Source organism: Madurella fahalii (genome assembly GCF_045866475.1).
Source record: "Madurella fahalii IFM 68171 DNA, scaffold_6, whole genome shotgun sequence".
NCBI classification, from domain to species: Eukaryota; Fungi; Ascomycota; class Sordariomycetes; order Sordariales; genus Madurella; species Madurella fahalii.
The window spans coordinates 456,288-481,443 of record NW_027263976.1 but is presented as its reverse complement, the minus strand read 5'-3'; the positions used below and the strand labels follow the sequence as shown (position 1 = coordinate 481,443).

General features: G+C 52.2%; 12 protein-coding genes across 12 annotated transcripts; 7 read left to right on the top strand and 5 right to left on the bottom strand.

Annotated features, from left to right (window-relative positions):
* Positions 1 to 88: 88 nt before the first annotated feature.
* Positions 89 to 663, bottom strand: MFIFM68171_10183 (uncharacterized protein; the record flags this gene model as incomplete). Its single annotated transcript, XM_071065602.1, has 2 exons — positions 89 to 529; positions 655 to 663. 2 exons carry the CDS (start codon positions 661 to 663, stop codon positions 89 to 91), a joined length of 450 nt encoding a protein of 149 aa, XP_070921703.1.
* Positions 664 to 773: 110 nt separating this feature from the next.
* Positions 774 to 1,061, bottom strand: MFIFM68171_10182 (uncharacterized protein; the record flags this gene model as incomplete). Its single annotated transcript, XM_071065601.1, has 1 exon — positions 774 to 1,061. The coding sequence occupies one exon, from the start codon at positions 1,059 to 1,061 to the stop codon at positions 774 to 776; it is 288 nt and encodes a 95-aa protein (XP_070921702.1).
* A 2,742-nt stretch (positions 1,062 to 3,803) lies between these two features.
* On the top strand, positions 3,804 to 5,291 carry MFIFM68171_10181 (uncharacterized protein; the record flags this gene model as incomplete). Its single annotated transcript, XM_071065600.1, has 4 exons — positions 3,804 to 3,886; positions 3,945 to 4,345; positions 4,624 to 5,084; positions 5,145 to 5,291. The coding sequence occupies 4 exons, from the start codon at positions 3,804 to 3,806 to the stop codon at positions 5,289 to 5,291; spliced, it is 1,092 nt and encodes a 363-aa protein (XP_070921701.1).
* Positions 5,292 to 5,824: 533 nt separating this feature from the next.
* On the top strand, positions 5,825 to 7,764 carry MFIFM68171_10180 (uncharacterized protein; the record flags this gene model as incomplete). The annotated part of the gene is made up of 5 exons (XM_071065599.1): positions 5,825 to 5,882; positions 6,070 to 6,198; positions 6,248 to 6,463; positions 6,681 to 6,729; positions 6,771 to 7,764. The coding sequence occupies 5 exons, from the start codon at positions 5,825 to 5,827 to the stop codon at positions 7,762 to 7,764; spliced, it is 1,446 nt and encodes a 481-aa protein (XP_070921700.1).
* Positions 7,765 to 9,149: 1,385 nt separating this feature from the next.
* Positions 9,150 to 9,622, bottom strand: MFIFM68171_10179 (uncharacterized protein; the record flags this gene model as incomplete). The annotated part of the gene is made up of 2 exons (XM_071065598.1): positions 9,150 to 9,504; positions 9,564 to 9,622. The coding sequence occupies 2 exons, from the start codon at positions 9,620 to 9,622 to the stop codon at positions 9,150 to 9,152; spliced, it is 414 nt and encodes a 137-aa protein (XP_070921699.1).
* A 3,052-nt stretch (positions 9,623 to 12,674) lies between these two features.
* Positions 12,675 to 12,956, top strand: MFIFM68171_10178 (uncharacterized protein; the record flags this gene model as incomplete). Its single annotated transcript, XM_071065597.1, has 1 exon — positions 12,675 to 12,956. The coding sequence occupies one exon, from the start codon at positions 12,675 to 12,677 to the stop codon at positions 12,954 to 12,956; it is 282 nt and encodes a 93-aa protein (XP_070921698.1).
* Positions 12,957 to 13,129: 173 nt separating this feature from the next.
* MFIFM68171_10177 (uncharacterized protein) lies at positions 13,130 to 14,125 on the top strand (the record flags this gene model as incomplete). The annotated part of the gene is made up of 5 exons (XM_071065596.1): positions 13,130 to 13,153; positions 13,212 to 13,338; positions 13,394 to 13,433; positions 13,488 to 13,840; positions 13,926 to 14,125. 5 exons carry the CDS (start codon positions 13,130 to 13,132, stop codon positions 14,123 to 14,125), a joined length of 744 nt encoding a protein of 247 aa, XP_070921697.1.
* Positions 14,126 to 15,396: 1,271 nt separating this feature from the next.
* On the top strand, positions 15,397 to 16,020 carry MFIFM68171_10176 (uncharacterized protein; the record flags this gene model as incomplete). Its single annotated transcript, XM_071065595.1, has 1 exon — positions 15,397 to 16,020. One exon carries the CDS (start codon positions 15,397 to 15,399, stop codon positions 16,018 to 16,020), a length of 624 nt encoding a protein of 207 aa, XP_070921696.1.
* A 1,764-nt stretch (positions 16,021 to 17,784) lies between these two features.
* Positions 17,785 to 18,789, top strand: MFIFM68171_10175 (2-(R)-hydroxypropyl-CoM dehydrogenase; the record flags this gene model as incomplete). The annotated part of the gene is made up of 3 exons (XM_071065594.1): positions 17,785 to 17,812; positions 17,862 to 18,469; positions 18,532 to 18,789. 3 exons carry the CDS (start codon positions 17,785 to 17,787, stop codon positions 18,787 to 18,789), a joined length of 894 nt encoding a protein of 297 aa, XP_070921695.1.
* Positions 18,790 to 19,960: 1,171 nt separating this feature from the next.
* On the top strand, positions 19,961 to 20,543 carry MFIFM68171_10174 (uncharacterized protein; the record flags this gene model as incomplete). Its single annotated transcript, XM_071065593.1, has 2 exons — positions 19,961 to 20,275; positions 20,331 to 20,543. The coding sequence occupies 2 exons, from the start codon at positions 19,961 to 19,963 to the stop codon at positions 20,541 to 20,543; spliced, it is 528 nt and encodes a 175-aa protein (XP_070921694.1).
* A 1,068-nt stretch (positions 20,544 to 21,611) lies between these two features.
* Positions 21,612 to 21,914, bottom strand: MFIFM68171_10173 (uncharacterized protein; the record flags this gene model as incomplete). Its single annotated transcript, XM_071065592.1, has 2 exons — positions 21,612 to 21,781; positions 21,851 to 21,914. 2 exons carry the CDS (start codon positions 21,912 to 21,914, stop codon positions 21,612 to 21,614), a joined length of 234 nt encoding a protein of 77 aa, XP_070921693.1.
* Positions 21,915 to 22,258: 344 nt separating this feature from the next.
* Positions 22,259 to 24,068, bottom strand: MFIFM68171_10172 (HAUS augmin-like complex subunit 3 N-terminal domain-containing protein; the record flags this gene model as incomplete). The annotated part of the gene is made up of 5 exons (XM_071065591.1): positions 22,259 to 22,930; positions 22,980 to 23,247; positions 23,298 to 23,518; positions 23,571 to 23,850; positions 23,905 to 24,068. The coding sequence occupies 5 exons, from the start codon at positions 24,066 to 24,068 to the stop codon at positions 22,259 to 22,261; spliced, it is 1,605 nt and encodes a 534-aa protein (XP_070921692.1).
* Between the last annotated feature and the right edge of the window lie 1,088 nt (positions 24,069 to 25,156).

Genomic DNA, 25,156 nt, shown 5'->3' with positions numbered 1-25,156 from the left:
TGTGGGAGAAGCACACACACCACACCCGCAGTTTGAGGAGACCAGTCCCAGGGCCCGCGTGGCGTGGATTGTGTGACATAGAGAGAGACTAAAGGCGGCGTGCTTCAAGGGGTGTATCCGCAGTACCATTTCCCGAAGCAACCGTTACCGTCATGCCGACGTACACCGCAGCTCGGACACCTCTATTAAATGCCTCGGACCTAGGTCCGCCGAAGCTCATATCCCCGGCACTTTGACAGATGCTGTTGCCAGCGTCGGTGACCGACCATTCCAAGTCCTTGATAATGTTGGAGGTGCCAGCGCCCTTCTTTTTATGCTGCTCTTTCTCCCGCTCGGTGGGGCCGGGGAAGACCTTAACAGCAATGACCTGTGCTTCCTTCGTAACCCCGCATGAGTATCCGGCGATAGCCTCAGCGACGTGGCTTCGGTGGCACACCACGTCTTTGCCACTCGTGTACTCCTTTGCCGGTCCGGAGACGATAGCCTTTCCCCAACGAGTCCGACAGACATTGCCATTAGTATTGAACTCCTAAGCATGGAGTCAGTGAGAAACCGACATTGGGTGATAGTAGAAGTGGGTTAAGTGTACATCATGTTCGATGTAGATGCCAGTGTCAATCACTTATGCATATGTGTCCACCCCGTTTGGCTCACTGTAGACATAGGTCGTCACGCTGTCGTCAACACGTCCGTGGCGGCAAATTCGAGCAAGGCCCTAGGATGGGACGTTTGACTGTGTGTAATCGGTGTCGTCTTGCGTCTTGACGTAGACGTCAGATTCGATGCTCGCAATCTAATGTTGGACCGATGGCCAAGGCTAGTGACGTAGTCTCAGTATGGATCTCTGCTAGCATTTCTTCGTCGAAGCCCCTAGAGTAGCCTGCAAAGTCACCGATCTCGTAGCGATGGATTAAGCTAGAGAGCTGTTGAAGTGCACCTAGCGTGGTTCTCGAGGCAAAGAACTTCTGCACACTCGCAATATGTGCATCGACAATATCACGAGTGACGTGAGGCTTGAAGGTCACTATGTAACGGCCTTTGACGACGACATTATCAGCCATTGTCGGTACGGATGATCGGAGACCAGGAAGTTTGCCCTCTACTGTTCCCGACAGGAACCAACAAAGTGACGAAGAAATGGGGTTGGGAACGGGAGTAACGCAGGCCGTTGGGAAAGTCAAAGGAGAACACTCCCACTCCCGAGGGCGGAGACATTAGATTTATACCCAAGACGCGGCGGAAGCAGTGGCAGTTATTAGGAGCCTGAAAAACTGAGCCAGTCTTAGCTAGCACTGGGGAATACTTTATGACAGGTGCCAAGCATGTACGCGGACTGAGTGAATACATTAGGGGTTTGGCAGTGAGGTACTACTACAAGATACACTGCCAAAAGTAACCGACACTCCTCCCACGCACAGAGAGCCTGCCCCTATCCCTTCCCCGCAACAGATAAGGCTGTCAGGTGTGTCTCAGTCATAACTTCACAGCGAACAAGAAGTGGCGGGGGTCCGTCTAGAACTGAGACCCAGGTTTTCAGACAGTATAATACCAGCAGTGCCCCGCAGAGTATCCACTGGCCGTGGACCCCGAACCCACCTCGCCAGAACCTAAAATACCGAGATAAGGGTAAACCACAGAAAATAAGGCTTGCGAAGCCACTTGCACCCCATTGGTGGTGGCCTCGTTCATCACATCCAGGCATGGCGGTCACCGTCACTCATTGGCGACAGGTTTACTAATAAATATTCCAGCTAGTCGTGTCTGCCGGTTAATTGCCCTTCAAAAACGACGATAGCTCTTTTGAGTCGAGACTTGTGGTTGACGCGGGCCCCCGCCCTGACGTCTTTTTTTTTTTTTTTCGGATCTCACTAATACCTTCTGCGAGCGTTACTGGATAGAGCGCTCAGTGGCTTCCGTTGGCTATCTGTTGTGTCACTTCCGGATCTTTACTAATTATTGGCGCTTCATCAATCTCCAAGTCATTGTTCTCCAACTTCGACTTTGTCTCCGGCGTCTGCCCAAGATCTCCGAGCAATCCACACTACACGTCTCGAATCCATCCCACTTATCTGCATATTTTTCGTGATTGTCCTTGATATTGGACGACTACTGGGTTGTCAAGGACTCCCATTAGTTGGATGTCAAGGCGGCGTCCGGGTTTCCTGAATGGGCCGACCTAGTGGAAGAATCTTTGGCACGGCGAGGCCACTCCTGCCGGATCGGGATATTGATGCCGCACTTCTCCCTTGGACAGACACAAAAGTCTATTAGCGCTATCGTCGGAATTGTGGTGCAGGCAGCGCTGGAAAGTGTCGCATTCTGGGAGCTCAGCCTCGAGGATGAAGCGTAGCCGGGACGTGTCTCTCGCTCGGTTCAGCCATACATCCGCACCTCAGGTGTTGCCGACATGAATATCTCCACGGAGCTTGCAGAGGAGGCAGGCTTCCAACCTGATAGAAAGTCTAGCTATTTCTCAGTCCCGTACCTACTCTCCCGTGCTTCTCTTCCTTGAACATAGAACGCAGCAACCCCGAAACTTTTCTTCCAATCTGGGCATTCGGAAAACCTAGACTATGGCTAACGGATAACTCACCTACGGATAAGACACCTTGAAGAGCCCTCTAAGAAGTGTGGGCACCCGGATTCGTCACATTCGAATTTTCTAAGGCCTTTACTCCTTTACCCGGAACCTTACTCGGCTGGCTCAAGTAAGCGGTAAAGATATTATTACCTGCCAATCGAGTTTATACCCTTCGAACTTTATACTGAATATTCGCAACTTATCGTCATTGGGGATTAAGATGTTGTTGCCTTAATAATATTGTTATCATAGCTGCAAACCAAGTCGCATTGCTTTAGTATAAGTTAACAGATCTGTATAGACTACGGAGCCCTATAAATTGAAGTAGAAACCCTATAACCGACGCAAAGAGTGTAAGAAGGAGGACCAAATTCATAGTGTAGCAAGCTGTGCCGATATAGGCTCTGGTCCGTCTTGAACGAGGTCATGTAGCTAATTATACTTAACTTTGTTGTATAAAAAGCATCAAATTGCCGGTTGCCAACAAGCTGACCGCCCGGTTCAAACACGAGCTTGTGAGGTGTCTAACAAGTCTCTCCGCAACGTCATTGGCGCACCTTGGTGTTTAGAGGTGTGCCATTCTTAGCCGTTACAAGGAGAGAGCAGGAATGGCCTGTGAACTCTTCGTTTCCGGCCCTTTCCCTTGCTAGCCATTGCTCATAGTGCGGGCTGTAGTAGCGACGCGGAAGCGCAGAGATGGCTGTAATAGTTGCTCAAGTGCAATTACAATATACCGCGTAAGTTGTCGTTAGCTTTTAACGAGGGCATGACGACCGACGTCCGATGTAGCGCCTTTAAAGGCACCCGATATTTCAGGGGCATCTTGACACTTCTCATCAGTGACACTCGGCTCAGGGACACCCTTTCAGGAAGTTCCCAGTCGCTCCGGTCTACCAGTAACCTGGACGTTCCTTTTTCTTTGGGAAGGTGAATGTAACTATAGTATGTGGCTCTGGGATACTCGAGAATTTACCCGGCTTGGGTTCGGCTGTGTTTGGCGCGGTTGCGGCTCCTTCGCGCTAGTATTTAACCTGATTGTTTAACCAGTCGCCTAGAACATGAATACAGCCACGGCCTTATGTTTCGGTTCTCGCTTGGGTCTCCGGAGGGAATCACCGGTGTCTATATAATAGATAAGGTGTTCTTCTCTGAAAATAGTCACGATGCGCTTCTCATCTAGCTTCCTCAGTGCGTTGTATCTTGCGAGAAACAGACTGCTACGATGCGATTTTCACCTTCTATTGTCCTGGCTCTTAGCAGCGTTGCTGCTGCCAACCCAGTTCCCGTCGATACCGAGGCCGTAGAGTGGGTGCTGTCCTACAATCAAAACCAAACACAGAATTGCTAACGTCCAGTAATCCAGGCTCTTCCACCGACAAGTGCAGACCCTTAACGCTGCCATGGTAGCAGCCGGTCGCGAGTACATCGGTACCTCCCTCACAGTCCGCAACGACCAGCAGGAGCAGAACATCATCCGCAGCGAGTTCGGTTCCATCACTCCGGAGAACGCCCAGAAATGGGACGCCACTGAGCCCAATCGCGGACAGTTCAGCTGGGGAGCCGCCGACCAGCATATGAACTGGGCACAGCAAAATGGGAAGCACGTCCGCTGCCACACGCTCGTCTGGTACTCGCAGCTGCCCGGGTGGGTGTCTAACAGTGGGTTCAACAATGCGACGTTGATCCAGGTCATGACGAACCACATCAACCAGGTTATGGGACGGTACCGTGGCCGCTGCAACCACTGGGACGTCGTCAATGAAGGTGAGGAACCCCATGGGCAGAGCGAAGGCTCGAGACAAAGTAGCAATTGAGCCGGCATGTTCTACAATTGTAATCCTGTCAACCTCTATGATGGGTTCACGGTTAGCTGGACAATCTCGGGGCTCGTGACTCAGCAGAGATGAGTAGCCCAGACTCCGGAACCAGGAACACAGGAGCATCTAGCCCCTACGTCGACAAGACTGGCTACCTCCTGCCCTCTTTTTTCTTCCAGTGGGCAGGAAATAAAAACAACGGAGAGCATAGCTAACGGTCTCAAGCTCTGAACGAGGATGGAACCTACCGAGACAACGTCTTCCTGCGCGTCATTGGCGAGGCCTACATCCCTATTGCCTTCCGCATTGCCGCCGCCGCCGACCCCGCAGCGAAACTCTATTACAATGACTATAACTTAGAGTACTTGGGACCGAAGGTCGAGGGAGCCGCCCGCATTGTCAGGCTCTGCCAACAGTATGGCGTCAGGATTGACGGCGTTGGGTATCAAGGTCATTTGGTTACCGAGAGCACGCCAACTCAGTCTACTCCAACCCCGTCTGAGGAGGACCTCACGGCAGCACTCAGGATCACGGCAGATCTAGGCGTGGACGTTGCTTACACCGAGATTGATATCCGCATGAGAACCCCATCCAATGCCCAGAAACTGCAGGCTCTCGCAGATGCCTACGGCCGCGTGGCCCGGTCGTGTATGAATGTCCCGCGCTGTGTGGGCATGACCATCTGGGTACGTCGATGTCGCTGAGGATTGCCTAGCCTGAAGTAGTAGCTGACTGTCTTTAAATAGGGTGTCTCTGACAGATACTCCTGGGTTCCGAATACCTTCCAGGGAGAGGGCGACGCGCTCCTTTGGAACAACAACTACCAGAAAAAGGCCGCTTATAACTCCTTTCTCCAGGGCATTTCTGCCCCCGTCAACGGGACGAAGGCTTAATTAAGGAGATGGGATGATACCGTGCACATACGTCGACTTCATAAGTAAGCTAGCCCCTTTGGAGGCTGGCGGCTTCCTCAACAATGAAGTAGATGATCAAGGGGCGAAATGTGTACTTTGATTCGTCTGAGTTGGAGATATACTGCTTTCCAAAGATCCTGCTGTAAAACTTTTCATAGACCTCCGTGAGCCCATGCTACTAGTCTTATCGTGACCCGAGCACCTACTGCCTGCCACAGACGCCTTCCATCTCCAGTTCCATAGCAAACACCGTCATCCAGCTCTCAATGGCACCACAAGCCTAATTGGATTTTGTCCTCCTCTTGGATTGCCATTTCGCGCCGTCAGAGTCTTGTGCTGCCTCCCACTTATCTTGAGGTACCTACGGCAGTGAGTCGCCGATTCTGTAAAGATCACTGTGAAGTCAGCAATGCCCTGGAAGGCACCAGAATGGACGTAGTTGAAGAGTGAACGAGGTATAGGACTGAACGTAAGGGGTGAACCGGTATTGATCTTTCGCGCTTACGTCCCACATGGCGAGAACCACCATGATGGCGCTGACGACGATAAAAAACCACTTGAACCATCGATGTGTGGTGTCGAACATCTTGATGAGCAGGATCATGATTGACAGCATAGCAGCCCAAAATTCTTTACAATATTATATTGTGTAATGTAGAACTCGCTGTTACCCCCGCTGGGAATAGCGCCCTTCCAAATCGGGTATAACACTGTACAGTAATTACCAGACCTAACCGGATCTTCTCGTCACTGCTAGCCTACGACCATAGCCGCAACCTAGGCCGCGCCGTTCGCATCAAGGTATACATTGGATACAACGGCAAAGCTTCGATTTGCTCGACTGGAGTGCAGTATTGTCGCGGCGCCGAGATTGTAACAACTGCAGGTTAGATCGCTAGTCCGGATAACCGGCTGAACGACATCGCCTCTGTGAGACTGGATGGAAGCTTCAGAGGAAACCTCAACCTCATCTCCTATGCCCCGACCCCGGTTGAAAAATCAGGAGACGCTTGGTATCGTTGGCTATCCGGCTGACAAGTCCTACAGCAATGAACTGGGAGCACAGATGTACGAGGAGTATGACGCCACCAACTACAACCTCTCAGCTGCTCAGAACAACATGTTGGAATATACCATTTCAACCTATGCAGGTGAGCTCTATCCCCGGCCCTTGCACTAGGCCCTATTCACTGAGTCTCTGCAACGGCAATTCCGGTTCGCCGGTCCTTCGCCAACAATCTGATCCAAACGGCCGTCTCACTTCCATCGCGACCCACACCTACGGCGGCTATCGCCACAACTCTGGTGGTCCCATTGCTGGGTCTTACAGCAATCCTTATGGGCCCTATGTGGATGCGTCTGACCGAGGCGCTAAGATCGTCAAAAGCGCCAACAATATTTCCTACGTCTTGGTCCCGTACCCCGGTCAAGCTGAATTCTCATTCAGTGATGTTTGAGTGTCGCCTCCACTATTGGAGGCGCTGACTCCAGTGTTCTCAACGTTGCCGCGCCCTTTCTCAGTCCTGTCGGCGGGCCAGCGGTCGCATTCGCCGGTGCCGCTCTCTCGTTTGCCGGATCCATCGGCGATGCAAATCTAGGAGGTGCCGAGTCCGCCATTCCGGTCAATAACGACTACAAAGGGTTTATCCAAAGGGGAATCCTCGCCGAGTCAGCCCTCTCGACTATCCTCGACTTGCCGATGGGGAAGTATATGCAGCTGGGCCTGAACGAGAAGCTTAAAGAAGCGTACAACAACGCCGGACCCTTTGTACACGGGTTGGGACCCCGAATTCTGCCAGTCGTTATGCAGCCCGTCGCAACCGTGGGGTTGGATGCGCACCGCAAAGAGCACGTTAAGTACGAGAGGCTTAAGAAGAACGAGCCCGAATCGTCCGCCAGCGCTCCTCAGAAGCTCCAGTACCCCGCTTTGCCTGAGGCGACTGAGGTTAGTGTGGCAGATTTCCTGACCAGGATGTGGGCCGACACAGTCGAGACGGCAGATGAGGTGTTGGACAAAGATTGGTTCTTCAAGCAGCTCGGCAACGTCATCTACGATGGCGTCCTCAACGGACGGACCTGCACCAACTACGCTCCAAGCGGTCTTAATCTTCTGAGCTCGATAGCAGCTGCCAAGGGCACCGGCTTTCCACAGAGCGATACCGACAGCCAACTTCATGTACTCAGTCTCCGCGCCATGCTCGGCGAGGCGGCGCTTCAGCGGCTGATTTCCAGCGATCACGACAAGCTCCAGGAAGAAGGCTATTTCGACACCATCAAGTATGCACAGGACATAGGCCGGCAGGCGATGGCTGACTGGGTGATGCCTCGGGTGACGCCTATTGTCTTGCAGCTGTTGCGTGGACAGACTCTTCCCCCCCCTGGCGCGGGGGATGCTGGGAACGTCAGCGGCGGCAACTCGGTGGTTTCGCAAGCAAATGCGGCCCCTAGATAGCCGATGCCATTTCAGAAGACTAATATGAGTCCTGGCTTGGACGCCAGAGAACAGCTGATGAGGTACGCGGCTATCACGGCTCAGTATAGGCTCGCTGGTGGGTCATCTGATACTGGATGGGATACGGTCTGCACTGAAATGGTGAGGTGCCTTCGGTCGGTCAACCTTGATGGTCTTGCAATCTATGACGCTTGAATGCGGCCAGCGATGATGAGAAGGACTGCTCGATCTGAATGACGGCTTTCGAGCGACTTAATGGCAGTTGATGTGATTTCAGAAGTCCTCTGTCATTTAAATATCAGGCAGTTTTAATCCCGCTGTTTTGCCCTATATACCTCTCATGCCTTGGCGTCCTCAAAGAGTGCTTACCGGTTTCATAATTCTTTCTTCCGTACGTAAGAGAGGAGGAGCGAGCTTGTCAACAAGCAAGCAGATCAGACCGTGCAAAAGGGCGGCAGCGGTGTCACTGCAAGTCGGCGGAATACATGAGTCACGCCGTACTTGCTTGCAAGGGGCGTTTTCCAAAGAAGACATTACACACCATCTCGAACTTGACACAATGAGCCTTTACGCATTAATCTTCCTAACATCCATCTTATTCCGACCAGCGTATGTGGTATGATCGTCCAGGGGCCGCCATCACCGGCCAGTCAAAGCAGAATATCATCCTTCGGTAAGGGTGTGGGAGCTCTAGGCCTTAGCTAGATCCCGGTGTTTGGCGATCGGCAGCAAAATGTACTAGAAGAGTTCCTGATAATATACAGAGTAGAATCCCTCGTCAAAGTCCGCCACTTTCATCCTCATACCACCTATTAGCACACCTAACCGCAGAGCTGGGTTGGTAGTGTTAGAAACTCGAGGAATGAGACAGCAAGAAGGGGGCCCGCTATATAAGCCTATCTGCGGTAACGTCGCACCGGCGGTGTACAAGGAAGAACTTAAAGCCCGCTGCGGAAAACACTGCAGCGAAGATTTCACTGGACATAGTTCTACTACAGGCATCATAGAGGCATCTTTGAACCCAATGTAAAACCCGTGTGTGAAGTCGCTATGTCCAGCAACGCTGCGGCCTAGGCGCTACTCTTCCGACTGCGTGTCACAAGCCTCCGTTAAGTGCCTGCCGATTCAATAGGGTGTGAAGAAGAGGGGATCTAGGCTATTGGGATTGACCGTCGCACACCAGGAATGCCCATAACGGCTGGTGGATGGCTGCCTGCCTTTATTTTGCAAATGTGAAGCTGAATAACTAACTAAAGTAACCTCGACAGCCGCTGGGAAGCAAACCTAGACATCAGATTCGACCCCCTGATCTAATACTATCCTTCCTGGAGGCGAGACGTCTGCTTCATTCTAGTGTGTAACCGCCATCCCCAGCTCCATGTCTTCTACACAAGAGGGGTGACTCTGAAAGCCATTAGCGGTGTGTTGAGGCACCCCGTAGACGGGGCACGAGCAGCAAGGGCTCCGTTGTTGTTGTTGACCTCGATAACAACCGTAGTAGTGTTCGCATCGTCCCCGGTGCTTGCCGCACGACTGAGGCCGCATGTGGGGAAGTTGATGAGTTGGATCTCGGTGTTCTGGTTAAAAACATAGCTGGCCGACGCCGCAAAGGTCCGGACGTTGACACAGGCGGGACCGGTGCCCTGATAAGACCAGAGAAAGTTCCCCTGGCACTGAGGATTCCCCCAGCCCGAGAGATTCCAGAAGGTATCCGCTCGCACATCGATGTGCGCAGGCGCCCTGGCGATGAATATCAGCAAGCGAACGTCCCAGGTATTCAGCATTAAGGCCAAACATACGGAGCAGCGGCTACGAGGCCGGCGGCAGCCAATGCGCAAACTGGGCTGAAGAACTTCATCCTGTGTGCGTTGCTGAGGTGTAATCCACACGTTGAGGGAATTGTTGGTGTGGCGGTCGGGTTACCGTTGCTATGTGTCCTTTCTCCTGGTCAACCACGGCGACAAGCCATGTTTATATACCTGTTCCTTACGTGAAACCATACCACTTTGGCCTGTCAGTGTAAGTAATAGCGGCGTGTCTTGTGTACCAGAGGGCCGGGAAAGTGAGGTGGTATTGTGCACTCGAGCTGTGCATTATATATATCGGGCCAAGGCTTAAACTAGAGATGGTTGTGGAGTATATTGGCCTAGGCAGCCAATGGACATGAAAGCGAGCAGAGGCAGTGTCTCGTGTTGCTTAAGTCTTGTAGCATTAGGAAGGCGAAGGATCATACTATCGGCTTACGCTAGTATTGTTAGTGGTGCATTTTGTCACACAACGATAAGCGAATGTGAGCCAGTCAAGTTGCAAGGGGGGGTGAGAAAAAGGCAAGTCGCCGCCATCTAGGTAGTTGAAGGCCTAACGTCTAATGTCGACGCCTGTAAGCCTGGACTACGCCCATATGCCGATATGGACCGGCACACTGACATGCGCGGGCATCTGGGTTGGCAAAGGGTGTAAACAAGGTTACAGCGTGGTATGATATGCATACTTGACGTTCGCTTAGTCTCTGGAGCCACCCAAGAGCAAGCATTACGAGGAGGAGCACCAGGCAGAACCGGCCCTATGCTATCATTTACCAAACCTTCCCTTGTCGGCGGGCTAGCCACGATATCTGGATACCTCCCAAGTTGGGGTCCAAGAACTAACTGGGAGTTCCCAACATATCCGCCGACGCCCCTATAGTCATCTTCAGCCTTGTAGGCCTGGAGCCCTGGATTAATTCCTGCAGTCAGCTTACCGGGTCACACTAGGATGTGTCTGTTGGTGCTGATAAGTCAGCGCACCCACATCTCACATCTCGGACAGTCTGTCAGATACACCGCAATTTCAACCTATCTAATTCAACTTACGACAATACAGGCAATTCTAGACCAAATTACACCATATTTTAACCACTTTTTCGTCAATTACTTATAATAGCCTATACTAAGCATTTTACTCCGTGATGATTCGGCCAGGTATCCGTGAGGAGGGTAAGTAATTACCGCCGGGCAGGAATTGCCCACTACGCGTGGTCCTGTGCGTTAAAGGATCAAGAAGAAGCCGGCAGGCATTTCCTTGTTCGAGTACATGTCGTGGAAAGCGTTACTATCGTTTGGGGGGTCATTTTTTCTTTTCCTGACACCCGCAGCCGGCCCTTCGGTAACGCTCGCCGGGGCGGTGTTGATTACCCCATGATGGTATACCGTGTACACACAAATACACAATTTATTAACGCCCGGCAGCTGAACCTAAAGGGTAGCTATACTAATACCTATACATTTCCGAAGATAAAACTTGGTCTCCTTAAGCCCGTACAAAATCCCTTCCCGGTTATGTCCACTTATTCACCATTCCTCTGCGGATTTTTGTGGGTTAGTAATGTTTCGGCAGGCTAGTTTGAATGCGGTTCTCTAAGTGTTTGGCGTCCTATCTTCAGCGGCTGAAGCGGCGTCTGCTGTCTAGAGCACGAGGTAGTCAGTGTTGTTATGTCGAACGGGGTAGATAAAAGTAGGGTATCTGGATTAGGTTCGCGGCCGATCTGCATCGAGTCGGCCTGTAGATAGTGTAAGATGTATTACTGCTCTAACGGCTCTTACGTTGGGGTTCTATTTGTTATTATCTGTTTGCGACTTTCCTCCTACGTAGAAGGAAATTTTGCCTCGGTAGGTATCTGTATTACTGACCTGTGAGTTGGCGTTCAGTCAGGTTGCCTCTTCCCTTTTCCCCTGCTGCTTTGTTGCGTGTGTGGTAGGGTCACCCCAGCTTAGGCGCATGACAGGGCGGATTTCTATTAACATTCATACAGTTTGAAGTGATGGCCCATTCGTGGCGGGGACGCAAGTTAGCCTCTCGCTTGTATACATCTTGCTGCCTAGGTGGGCGGTACCAATGAACGACTGAATACCTGACGAGCTGACCCACTGGACGGCTCATCTGACCCGTACACCACCCCGAGCCATCCATTTTGGCCAGATGCTTGGATCCTTTGCCGGCTGCTTTATAGCAACTCTTATTTACAAACCTTATTCGGTGGTCAAGACCATCCCTAGCGACGAGTTACCAGTTCCGGACGCCCACATCTGGAATGTGGGTGCATAACTCATATATGGCAAGGGCTTGCCGCCCGCGACCTTTAGCTTCGCCCTCGCGGCGGTAGTACTAGGTTCCATCTTCGGCATACTGAAGATAGTTGGGGTCAGAACGCGGTAGCATCCGTTTGTGCCGTCTGGCATCGCGGTTGTTGTTGGTGAGTTTTTCCTTCTCCAGTCCAAAGCTCCTGGGCCAATGGTCTGACTGACTGGATAAAAAGGCATGCTTATTCCGCCCGCTTTGACGTTGTCCAGATATTTGGATGCCTTGTTATACGTCGATTTTCGACATTGGCACAACGTGAACGAACTGCAGCTCATCTGTTATGCGGGCGGGCTTAGTCGGGGTCAGGGCATTTTCAGTCTGGTGAATCTACTTCGGGCTGCTAAAGGTTCCTCACCTCTAAACATACCCAAACATATAACGTTTGAAAGAATAAGGTAGATGCCTGGGGAAATGTCTATGCGTTATCAAGCAGGGTGCGAAGCCGTGTATGGTGTTGACCATAAAGAGTAGCTACCGACGCATGTTAATGAGAGCATATACCCTCACCAAACGCGGGATTGCTGCGGTCTGGTAAGACAGGGATTTTACTCCTCGTACCTGTTATTACTCGAACTAAATTGGCATAACTAAGCAGCTGTATCGGGGGGAGGTACAGGGTTACATTTATCCGACACCACACAGCGGTTATGAATACCCGTCACGGAAGGGGTTACTGTCAGTACTACCACGTACCTTCTGATGTACGCTGAACGGAGAACCTGCGTCAACTTACCTTCTTTTTTACCAAAAGCCCGCAATTCAGCAACTCACAACTCGCCGCTGTGTCTAATATGAAGTCGGGGCTCCTGTTCCTAAATGTGGGATTGATTACAGAAGTCGCGACTCTCCGGAACCAGCCGGAGCTCGCGACTGCTGTAACGTCTAGGATTGTCCGACAAAATGCCTACGACTTCATCATTTCCGGTGGGGGCGTTTCTGGGCTGACTGTAGCCGACCAGCTCATCGAGGACAGTTCAGTCAAGGTTCTGTTCATTGACGCCGGTCCCTTCGACAAGAACGAAGACTTTGTCCTTGTCCCCGGCGCTTTTTCTCCGTCTTATATCTGTGGCTAATTACCCCTCCAAATGATATCCCAGGCCGCTCTTAACGGTAGAGTTTTCAACGCTCCGGTTGGCAAGGTTGTCAGCGGCGGATCCGTCGTCAATGGCATGGTATTATACAGCCTGGCAAGGAAGAGCTTGACGTCTGGGAAAGTCTCGGCGTAAAGGGGTGGAGTTAGGACTCTATGCTTCCATTTTATAAAAAGTTCGTCTCGGGTAGGCTTGAGAGCTGGTCAAATCTGTGCTTGACACCGATAGCTTTGCTAGAGCGAGAATTTCACCGCTCCAGATCCCAGCTTCGCCAAGAAAACCAACTTCTCATACGACGAGCGGGTTCACGGACATGAAGGCCCTGTGCAATGTTCATTCCCCAATTTTTATTTCAAGGGGAGCAGTAATATAACCAGTTCTCACGACTCACAACTGGTCGTCGCTAATTATAACTGTAGGTAACTGGTTTGAGGCAGCCGTGTCGTTAGTCTCAGTCCCGTGGGTGACAACACGCGGGTAACCCTGCGGGCGTGTCTTTCTTCCCAACGGTAGCCGACTACATCACTCGGGCTCGGAGCTATGCCCGCTTGAACCACTACAAGCGAGTCAACCAACGCCTAAACTACTGCATCTTCGCCGAACACACCTCTTACGGGTCTTATTCGTGGACACCAAGGCTGTCGGCGCTGAGTTCTTGCTAACAGCAGGCGGAGATGTTGTCAACGTCAACGCCACAAAAGACGTGCTCCTTACAGTGAGCGCAATTCATACGCCTAAAATACTGCAGCGATCGGCAGTCGGGCTCAGAGAGGTCCTGAGCAGGTTCAACATCTCGGTTATCAGTGACCTGCCCGGAGTCGGGACGAACTTTCACGATCAGTCGAGTATTATTGTACCCTACAACTGCAAGTTGATCGACTCCTCATCACCCCATCACCTCTATACACTAAAATAACAGCAACAAAAATACTAACTGAATTACCTTACCAGACACGAGCAACATCGAATCCAACTACGGAACCCTGAACACCAACGTCTCGTACGCTGCTGAGCAACGTCGACTCCACAACGAGTCCCGAACCGGCGCCTATGTCCTGACCAGCGGACTCAGCACCAACATCGCCATGGTCCCACTTTACAACATGACGACGACGAAAGCCAAATGCAAGGAAACCATCACCAGAGCCTAAACCAACAACCCAACAGGGTTCAAGTTCCTTCCCCCAGATACGCACCAAACCGTTCTCCGCAGCTACCAAGCTCAGCGCAAACTCATCCTCGCACAACTTTCTTCCCCTCAGACCCCAGCAGCCGTGCTACACTGGGACACTGCCAACTCAGCACACATCTTCTTCCTCACACCCCTCAGACGCCGGGTCATTTCCTATTAATTCCACCAACCCGCTTGACAACCCCTCATCGATCCCCACACGCTGGTAGACTCACTCGACATGGACATGGTCGTGGCGTCAATCCTCCAGAATCGTGAGATAATAGCTCAGCCGAGCATGAAATTCCTCGGACCTGACGAGGCTAGTCCGTTTGGCGGCAATAGTATCACCGACCAAGACGAGCTGAAGAGGGTTGTGGAAGGGGTCTTCGAGCCGTCAGCTGGGCATCTCTGATGCACGGCGGCAATGATGCCGAGGGAGCTGGGCGGTGTCGTCGACGCCGAGACGAAAGTCTATGGGGTGAAGAGGCTGCGGATGGTGGATGTATCGTTTTGGCCGGTGGTGTTGACGGCTGCGCCGACGGTGACGGGGTATGCTGCTGCGGAGAAGGGTGAGTTCTTACTGCTCCGAGGAAAGGAAGAGCAATGAAATTGACTGATGTCTGTGATGTAGATTGCCGACGTGGTCAAGCGAGAGCATTGTCTTGATGGGTATTGTGAGGTTTCGTTAGGCCGGAGATAACAAATACGAAGGAGTGGAAGAGCCTGGCTTGAGACTGGTCAATAGGTCGGAGGATTTGCCTTCAAGCCTCTCGTTGCGAGGTCATCATCACGTCCGCACCGGATAGGTGGAAAGTAGATGGTTGTAATAGCAACTGAGCGTAGTGTTACTGCGCATAGTGGCTGTGTTGGGAACATTATAGACCCGGCTAAATGGGTTAGGAAGTGCGGGATCCCACATGCTGCCGCTGACGGCTCGCTCAATTAAAGTCTGTGTGAAGGAAGGGAAGAATGCGACGGTGGGGCATTTGACAAACCCACCGAACTACTTAGTTGCGTGCCATCCTTCATCTATTACCGGAAGGTTTTCTATGTTATGGCATGTTACAATGCCGTTTCTCAGCTTACGTGTCAACGGCCGTTACATCCAAATCGTGAGTGTCTGGGAATATAAAAAGAGCATCAGGCACACAACACACCACTACCACCACAACCCCTTCAGTCCTTGTAGCTGCCGCCAGCCAACACCTATAAAAATAAAGATAAAACCTTCTTATAACATCACTCACGATGCGTCTCCCCCTACTTCTCGCGACTCTTCTTCATTCAACCCTCGCATCCCCCCTTTTCTCATTATCCAACACCACCGACCCAAAACCCTGGCTAATCACGACGCTTAGCACGCACACCTCCTCAGGCCGCCCCGGAAACACCCCCTACTCCTACCTCTTCGTTTCTATCACCGATCCCAACACCATCTCCCTCGGCCGCACCCGCTTCGGCGACGCCACGTTCCCCCCTTCTACCGCAAACTGCACTCTCCGCTGGAATGCATTCTCCAACGATACCGCCGAAGACCCCTTTTATCATTCCATCCCATGCGAGCTGGCAAATTTCAACTCCCCGCGGTGGACCATGGAGGTTCAGGCCGCGAATGTGACAGGGGACGGGCCGAATCCGACGAGGGATTTCACGCTCAAGTTTGAGCAGGAGATGAGCGTGATTCTGGATGAGGGCATCATCAGCAAGCGATTTGTAGGGAGCGTGGGGTTTGCGCTGGGAGATAATTTGGCGCTGGTGTGCGGTGCGAGTGGCGTCTGTGGGACGTGGTTGAAGGAGGAGAGGACGCCGCAGTTGGTGGTACAGCAAGTGAAGGAGACGAGGTGTATCAGGGGGAACTGTAGCACTATGTAATTGAAGAAGGTTGTTGTTGTTGTTGTTATTGTTGTTGCTGTTGATTTACGCAAAAGTTGCCCTCACCAACCACCCCCAGTCACCCACACAACCCCTTGCCGTCTTGCTCAGGCACTGCTCAGGACATAATCAGAGAAACTACCAAACCTAGTTTAAACAAGTGGGCAGTACTTTGTAACCCAGCGAGTTTCTAAAATTCAAAATGTCAACTTTTTGCAAGGGAATAGTTTTGGGCTAATTACCTATGTTAGTTAGTAAGCAATACAGCTTGTTAGCTACAACTACCATTGAGACAGCACCTATACGATTGTCGTAAACCTCTAAGCTTCACCGAATCTCCAACCTACGGATAAGACACCTTGCGGAACCCTCTCAGAAGCACGGGTACTGGATTCGTCATATATATTTATACCTATATATCTATTAAAAATAAGGGGAAGGGGAAAAAGTAGCTAAATGCCAGACAGACAAGATAGACAAGACAGGTCAGGCGGCACCACAAATTTGGTGCCTACAGCCTAAACAATGCCAAAACAATATATATAGATAGAGCTCCCTCTGGTCAGAGGGAGATCGCTTTGCACACAAAGAAAAAATTGGGCCTGCGGCAGGTATAGAAAAGAATGCTGAATTGATTGTCCTGTCTAAGGAGCAATAGCCAGGACAGTCCTCCTTATGGCGCAAAAGAAAAATGGGCCCACAGCAAGTTCCAACCCCCGGAGAGCTATCCTAGTAAGTGTGGGCCCTGACAAGAGGGACCCCCGTCCTCTGGGTACAGTTTCCCCTAACTCAATACATAAATCTTCAACTAGGACATTTAGTTATATAGGACTCTCACCAATAATATACGTTATGGTATACATTATGGTGCCATATAGCTAAAAGAGAGTTTGTATAGCTAAGAGTTATTTGTGTGGTCGAGGGTAGCTTATAAAGCCAATGAGTAGCTAGATTCCACTTTGTAGATTCAAGCGATAGCAAAGGCATAGGAAAGGATAAGTGTAGTCCAAAGAGTGTAAGAGAATGACGGAGAAGATTTCCAAGATGGTAAGAGAGCAATGGACTAGCAGACTATTTAGTAAGACTAGATTCAAGGGATTCAATCTGAACAGGAATATACTAATTTTCTTCCGAAAACCAAAAATAAAAGTTATTGATCCGGTTAGGTTGTATTAATACCATTAGGTAACTCTATTCACGGCTTTCTAGTGGTAGCAAGTCAGAGAAAACTGTTCCCAGGGATCTTGGGCTCTCTAATCAAGGAGAGCCACTCAAAATGTTCGCAATGTCCACAGGCACATTCTGAAGGCAAATATTAGTTGCATCACACTCTATAACTTCCAAAGAAACCAACGGAGCGAAATAATGATGATAATGAAAAGGAAGGGGGAGGATAAGGGACATGATTGCAACTCAAGCGGTGAGCAACGCCTCCGGGTGGCGTGCACATGTGGCCGCTCATGCCCGAGTTCGTCGTTCGGTTGGCGCTAGTCCACGCCCTTTCAGGATATCCGGGGTCTTCCGCGAACATCCCATTGAATGGGCAACGCATGCCAAGCACAACTCTACCGCAGTAGGGAGGGTTTACACCCGGCGTTGTGGAGAACAATCCTTGTCACGGCATCGTTCTTGTTGTCCTTGGGATTTCACGCCGTGGTGGCGGTGTGAGCAAAGCATCTTAAATAGACGACCTCGAGACAAGTCAACTCCAGAAGTTTCGGACATGCCATCGCCTTCTGCAAACCGCATAATCCAGTCTTCACCATGACAATCCAGGCCGCCCACCCCAAAAGTATGTCGAGCAACGCACCTTGGTTGCTCCGCAGCTGACATCCACGCAGCGTACTCCTTCACCCCGAAGTCCCACAATGACACATACCCGGCGATCGATCCCGCCACCGCGTCCGACTGCTCAGGCAAGGCGGTTCTCGTGACGGGTGCAAACCGAGGCCTTGGGAAAGCCTTTGCTTTATCCTATGCCAAAGCAGGAGCCTCCTACATCGCCATTGGCAGCCGATCCGACGCCTCGGAGACGGTGAAGGCTTGCTTAGAAGCTGCCAAGGACGCGGGCAAGCCGTCGCCCACTGTCATCCAGGTCAAACTCGACGTCACGGACCAGGCTTGCGTCGGCGAAGCGGCGGAACGTGTCCACCGGGAGTTTGGTCGGCTGGACATCCTCGTCAACAACTCGGGGTATATGGGCCCCCTTGGCCCGCTCTGCGAGCAGCCCGTTGAAGTCTACCGGCGGACCTGGGACGTCATTTTCTGGGGGACTTACAACGTGACCCGGGCATTCCTACCTCTTATGCTAGAGGGAGGAGACAAGACGGTCATCCAGTTGTCTTCGATTGGGGCATGCTGGGTGAAGGAGGGTAGTGGGGCGTATTCGATTGCGAAGCTTGCTGTCTGCCGGCTGGCCGAGATGCTTGACGCCGAATATGGCGAGCAGGTATGTCACTACCTTGGCGTTGTTTGATTGAGGGTCGTCGACTGACTTTTGGTGTATCACAGGGGGTGCTCAGCTACTCGTATCATCCCGGCGGTGTTTTGACCGAACTTTCTTCGAATCTGCCCCCAGAGCTGCAGGTATATCTATGCGACACGGCCGAGCTTGCTGGCGATACTCTTGTTTTCCTGACCAGCAAGAAGCGCGACTGGCTCGCTGGGAGGTATATCTCGGCAAACTGGGACATGCCGCAACTGATGGCCATGGAGGAGGAAGTCTCGTCCAAAGATCTGCTGAAGTTCAAATGCGACTTTGGGAGCTAATTGCTGGTCATGAGGTAAGGGACTGTATAATTAATCGGTGTATTGCTGGTGCGGACTGATGCTCGCTATTGCTATTTTCTGGTCTGTACATAGACACCCAAAGACACTCCTTTCCAGATTCATTTACTCCACATCATGTACAATGCGGACGCTTCACTTCATCAAAGGCATATCAGAAAGATTTTTAACGACTCAACGAGTTACTATCATGCATCGCTTTATTGTATGTACATGCCGCGCGTGGCGACCCTGCTTTCACCTTTCAGATTTGGGTCTAATTAGAGCATCCATGCATGACCCGGTTGTGTAGTCCACCGTGTCATGGAGACAGTCATGAGCTCGCGGCTGTGTTTGTAGACTGACAGGGCATGTGCATCGATTTTCTGAGTCTGGCTCTTGAGATGAATTTCAGTGACATCTATCGGAAGTCCCAGCTCCAGTCTGAGCAGCTGTCAAATCCGAGGTGTAATTATCAGTCAAATGTCGTTCTTGTTTAAATCGGCCGTACCTAAACGGCTTGGATGCCACACCAAGTTTGAAACTACCACAGCCCGCCATCCAAATACCATCTCCAACTTTGCGTATTGTGCCTATACACTTTTTTATAGCGCCGATATACGCGAAGCAGCAGTAGATTCCTCTATCGAGCTAGGCTGGGCGGGGCAGTGAGGGCAAGGAGAATGTAAATGCGGTTAGACCAGCAGGATTATCTTTGTTAAATTATGGATTTCATCGCGTTTCCTATCAGGAAACTACTTTGTTAAATGAACTGGCGATTTTTAATCAGTCTGCCACTGCCGCACAATCATCACCGTCCCGGTAAAGCAGGTGTTACGCATTGCAAGTTTGTGGTGTAGGTAAAATATTGATTAGCTGACCGGTAGGGCGGATCCAAATGCGGCTAGATAAGGTCGATTCAGACAAGGGCGACAGTCGATTTATACGGAGCACCAAGTACGCCTCAGTCGAGTCAAGCTCTAAGTGTGCCAAGCTTCCTTCGTATCGCGCCCTTGCATGCTTTCCAGACCCCTGTGACTCAGCGGCTTGCAGATTTAAATTGAACATCCCCTTTCGCCTTTGCGCCCATTTCTTCCAGGTCTCCTAGCCCTCGGCCGTGTCAGACCGTGAAAGATTGGCACCACTGCACCATCCCTAACATCCCACCCTCAAAATGCCCATCAGCCTCCCAACAACAGAATCCGGCTCATCCGGGACCAATCATGGCAACGGGTTTTCTCTCGCAGGACTCCGTTCCCGCTTCTTCCCCACTCTCGACTTCTCGTCCACCCCGGGCCGCTCAGTCGCCGCCATCCTGACTATCCGGTCTCTCTACAACCTCCTAGTTCTCGTCCTCTCCATGATGGGCGGTGGGTCCGGCGTGATCGTCGCGACGCTGTTTTTCCTGATCGATCCGCTGGTTATGATGTGTTGTCTCGGCCTCATTGCCGAGGCGCAAGGGGAGAGGAAGGTCCTCGGTACTTGGATTGTAAGTTTGCCTCGGGAATCTCGTGGGTTTGGGGATTTTAACATCATATGAACAGGGACGCAGGCAATTGGATGCATTTCTACTGATATGCGCGGCCATTCATGCGTTGTACGCGGTGTACGTGTTGGTGTGCACCATTTCTTTTGCCATCTTTTTTGGCTATGGCCTTGGCCACTTCCTGACCATTGTCGGCTTGGTCATTTCCGCGACGGCTTTCCTGGCCTCGCGCCCGCCTACAGATGAGGATGGCACCTTGGGTATTGCTTGAGGGATTGGGCCGTCCATTCTAGCAAGCATCTCCGGTGGGATGCAGGGGTACAGGCTGCCGTCGGAAATGCCCGCGAGCCTCATCTCTTCCCCTACCCGAGGCAACGTCCGCCGCCAAGTCCGCCAAGCTCCGCCGCTCAGGACACTCCATCTGAAGTTAACCGCCTCGACAAGTTCCTGCCGCAAGAAATTCGTCGCGGTGACGCTGTGATACACCTTGCTGCCATTTCACACCTGGTCAACAAGCAATAAGTCCGACTGTTTCATCTACCAAACCAATATCTGCGCCATATTTAATGGCATGCGGAACTCGCCACCGACTTAGATTTATTACGGTTTTCTACGCAAGCTCCGTCAATACCGTTGGCCTGGTGTATTCTCTCCCATTCGCCCCTGGGCCCTTCATCATTCCCCATTCAACGAGAGGGTATAGCGCCCAGCTTGACGGGCACGCACGCCTGGGCGAAGTGGGAAGCAGAGACCGTGGGGCAGGTGCTAGCGACGTTGCCCACTTCTATGAGAGTTCACTAGGTCTGTAACAGGAGAAACCTGCGGATGGATTATCAGAGGATCATTGTGGAGGCATTAGGCAGTTGTGGAATGGACAAATTCTGTTGCGACGGCTAGGGCGCGTGTATGATGGTGGTTGAAAAGGCGAAATGGTTGAGGCGTCTAGAGGGATACGTTCTAAGATTGGGGAAGGTGATGAGGATCGGGGGGCCATCTCCCGATGCCGGAGCGAGGTGGAAGCCTAACAGAGAGAGTGTTTCCGGACAGTTGATATTGCGAGGCATGCTGGGAGGCAGATGTTGGGATGGACGAATGAAGAGACGGAGAAACGTGGCATGTTTTGGCGACCCAGCCTACAGAACGTAGTTCCATCCAATATTCCTGGCCACCATCCGCCTATCAGCGCGTTCCGGCCTGCTCCCTCAGCGAACTCCCACCCCTCCTGAACTCCCCCTTGAGGTGATCGGCAATCCCTTCCAAGATGCATGCATTATTAGGGTGATGGCCAAAAACAAAACCGTAGGAGGCAAACCCAAAACTCGCATGCAAAGCTCTCAGCTTAAGGCTTACTGCTCGGCTGCCCCAATGATGCTTTGCCGGTCGGGCCCGTAGTGTCACTGGTGTGCGATGCCTTGCCCAGGTGGGAGTCGATGCCGCCCGTCATGCTGGTGTGGTGCTCCTGCGTAGGCCATGTCGTTTGGAGGGTGTCCTTCCTCTGCTCCTGGACAGCTGTGTGCACAGGCATCAGTCATGAGCATAGGGAATGGGTTATGGCACAAGCATTGGTGTGAAACTCACGCTCCTCGTTGATCCTGGTCGCCTTCTCGAACCCTTTCCGCATTGTATCCTTGACTTTGTCCATGATGAAGATCCCTTGAAGGTGTGTTATGTTTCTTGGATTGCTGGAGGTGACGACAAAACCCAGACCAACCAAGAGGGCTTTGTCTTATTATTCTATTCTATCCAGGCGGCTGTTGTCTAGTTGTGATGTCATCGGCTCCAGACATGGCTCGCCAAGCGTTACCTGGACTTGGCAGATATCATCAGCGATAGGCACCTTGGGAACGAATCCCGAGGGGCTTTGTACCCGCAACCCATGTGGTTCCGCCGTTCGTAGACATTATAATATATGGCACAAGGTAAGATCAGCGAGAAACTACCGCCGAATGATACTGAGCCAACTGCCGCACCAACGACCTACGCTGATCATGAACCCCAGCGAGTTATCAGTTCATCCCTCTTTGGATTTCTTCCTCGCAGTTTGGTTACGTCGGCGTCGACTAGCTTTAGTTTCTCGTCGACATTCCCCAATTCTTGGGACAGCACAGCAATGGACCCTTCAATCTCGGGATCCACAAGTCGAACCTCGCCGTATGGGCTCTCAGCCAAGATAGAGTCGCGGATCAGCTGAATCGCCAGTTTTGCATCGGTAACCTGCTTGATAGCAGCGGTCTCGAAGGTTTCTTGGACATTCTGTGCTACGTCATCGACCTTCGCGCGGCGGCCTGCAAGGGTCGATGAGAGCTCCCTCACATGGGCTTCAAGGTCAGCAGGCGCCCCCTCTTCTCCCTGGGGTGAACTGATGGCAAGGGCCCGAAGGATTTCTTCTAGTGGTGGCTCTTCACCGATCCCAGCTGTGCCGGAAGAATACCTCGGCCGTTGCTTAGGTCGAGGGCGGGCTGGCGACATGACATCTTGTTGACTGGTGCCGTGCTTCTGTGTCACCTCGGTTGACGTTGACTCTGCAACTTTGGTTGCCAACTCGGCTCTGGCAATTTCGAGAACAGCATCAGCGGCAAGCTGGAATGCTTGGAAGGCCTCAAGACGTGCCATAAGGTCTTGCACACGGTCAATGAGATAGTCGAGACACTCATGAATCTGCGCGCCGAGTCAGCTGGAACGGCCTTTGCATGCTGACGTCACTCACATAGCTCGTTGCCTGCGCAGACTTCGCCAAGCTCTGACCGTTCTTTGCAGCAAGGGCCTTCAGCGCCGGTTCGAGAAACTGCTGTTCCGCCGACATCTGCGCGACTGGCAGGATTTCGGCGTACAAAGACTCGAGTTCCTCCTGCAATGTCGAGACTTCGTCTAGTGACACCCGGTTGCTGGCACTGGACTGCGGCGGAACTTCGAGGGATTCGAGATAGATGCGGTCCAATCTCGTCCGTATTCCCTCCACCGTAAACTTGATGAGTCTACCATAGCGTAAGTTTCGCTCCCTGCAAGATAGTCATAGCACACGAACCTCGCGCATGTCTCACGTAGCATGGCGACGTCCCCTTGCACCTCAGGGTCTTCAGTCTCCAACTCGAATCCAAGCTTTTGGAGGCTGGATAGGAGCTTATCATCGGAGTGAAACAACGCATCCACAGTTTTCTGAATGGCACCACCAGCGCCACTGCTGCGTTGGTCCAGCTCGAGAACGCGCGAGTCCAAAGCCTCAGATAACTCTTCGGTCTGAGCTCGCTGTTAGTAAGGTATCGCTCAACAGGGTTGGCGGGTTCCGATAGGTACGCACTGCCGACGCGAGTTCACTGCGTTGGGCCTCCCATTTCCGGGTCTGTCCGGCCTCCAACGCAGCCCGCTCCTCGCTGCCTTGATGGGCGCCCTTGACAAGACGGTGAAGGGCCTCCTGTTGTTGTTTAAGCGTATCTGTTTGCCGCGTGATTGCCTGTGTAGAGCGGTTTAGCTCCTCGATGGCCTCCTTGACCTCCTGGTCACTCAGGACCCGAGCTGCGGTGAGATCCGACGACATGGCCAACTTTTCGGCCAACCCCAACTCCTCAAGAGCAGCATATCTATCATGCAACAATCAATACCCTAACTGATAACAAGTTCAACGGTTGACCTACTGTTCCAGCTCGTCCGGCGAAAGGAGAGTGTCTGGGGTGAGGTGGACAGTAGCCCAACGCAAAAACTCTGCTGAGCGGGCATCTCGGAAGGCAGCCTTAACCGCTGCTCCATCCACCGACGCATCGTATGTCCGTAGAATTCTGACCAGAGCCTCGGGATCCATATTAAGATTGAGATAGCGACATCAAGAGAATGTCTCGACGCCGCGTGCATCCGCTCTTGCGGCTTTGCTGCAGTTCTTGAGACCACCGCGCGTTGCACGCCAAAGTTTGGTTATTTCGAGGCTGATTGGTTACCCCGCACTGACCGGAAGCTATGAACATTCTGTGGCCTAGGCTTCAGCGCCCATCGCACCAAACCAGTCGCTGGCCGGTTTGCACCGTAGCACCTAAAAACCCCCCAGCTGCATGGAGGAGGTTAGGGTAAACGTTGCCCTGGGAATCTCAGCATGGTGTGCTTTCATCGCCCTCTCTTGCGCCCGTACGTTGAGATAAGAAAAGAATAAAAACACAACTACCGTCTCCCTGTATTGGCAAACACATAGCGGACAGCCACTTCGCTGCAGAGTAACACCTCGACATTGGGGGTGTTATCGGCATCCTCGAGGGTTTGTCGAACCTGAACTTGAACCTTGTGCATGTGCTCACTCAACTCCAGACCTTTGAGCAGTTCCCTTCCGCGGTTCCACAGGCAGAACCTTGGCCATCCCGATAGCCGAGTCGAGGGACTTCACTCCGGGACTCTGCCATCGCAGTGCTCCTGCAAGGAAATGTGGCCGAGAACCATCGTCGAGAAACTACGGCCGGTGCGGGCAGCCCATATTCCACTTTGGGTCAGAGATCCACGGCACCCCCTTGCCGGGCCCCTGTTCCGCGGGTGGCCGGGCAGCCGCCGAACCAAGACCGCAGCGGCTAGCAGCAACACCGTGTCTTCGCCGGCAACTCAAGCAGCTCCATCACGATGGTAGCCCTCACTGTTCACTTCAAAATGGCGAGCCCTTAGCCCACCATGGCCTCACCGATGACATGGCGTCTGTTTCCCCGCTCTTCACAGCAATGTTGTGGCACCGCATTAAGCTGCTGGAGTGGTCGATCTTCGACAACACAGCTCACAGGCCCCCGGAGCGTCATCCAGCAGCAAACCACTCCACAGTACGAAAGTCGGTTGACCCGATCCCCAAGTCTGAGACCCGACCTCCAGAAATATCGATCGTCCGATTAGGATCTGGGACGTAGCACATGCGCGGTGCCG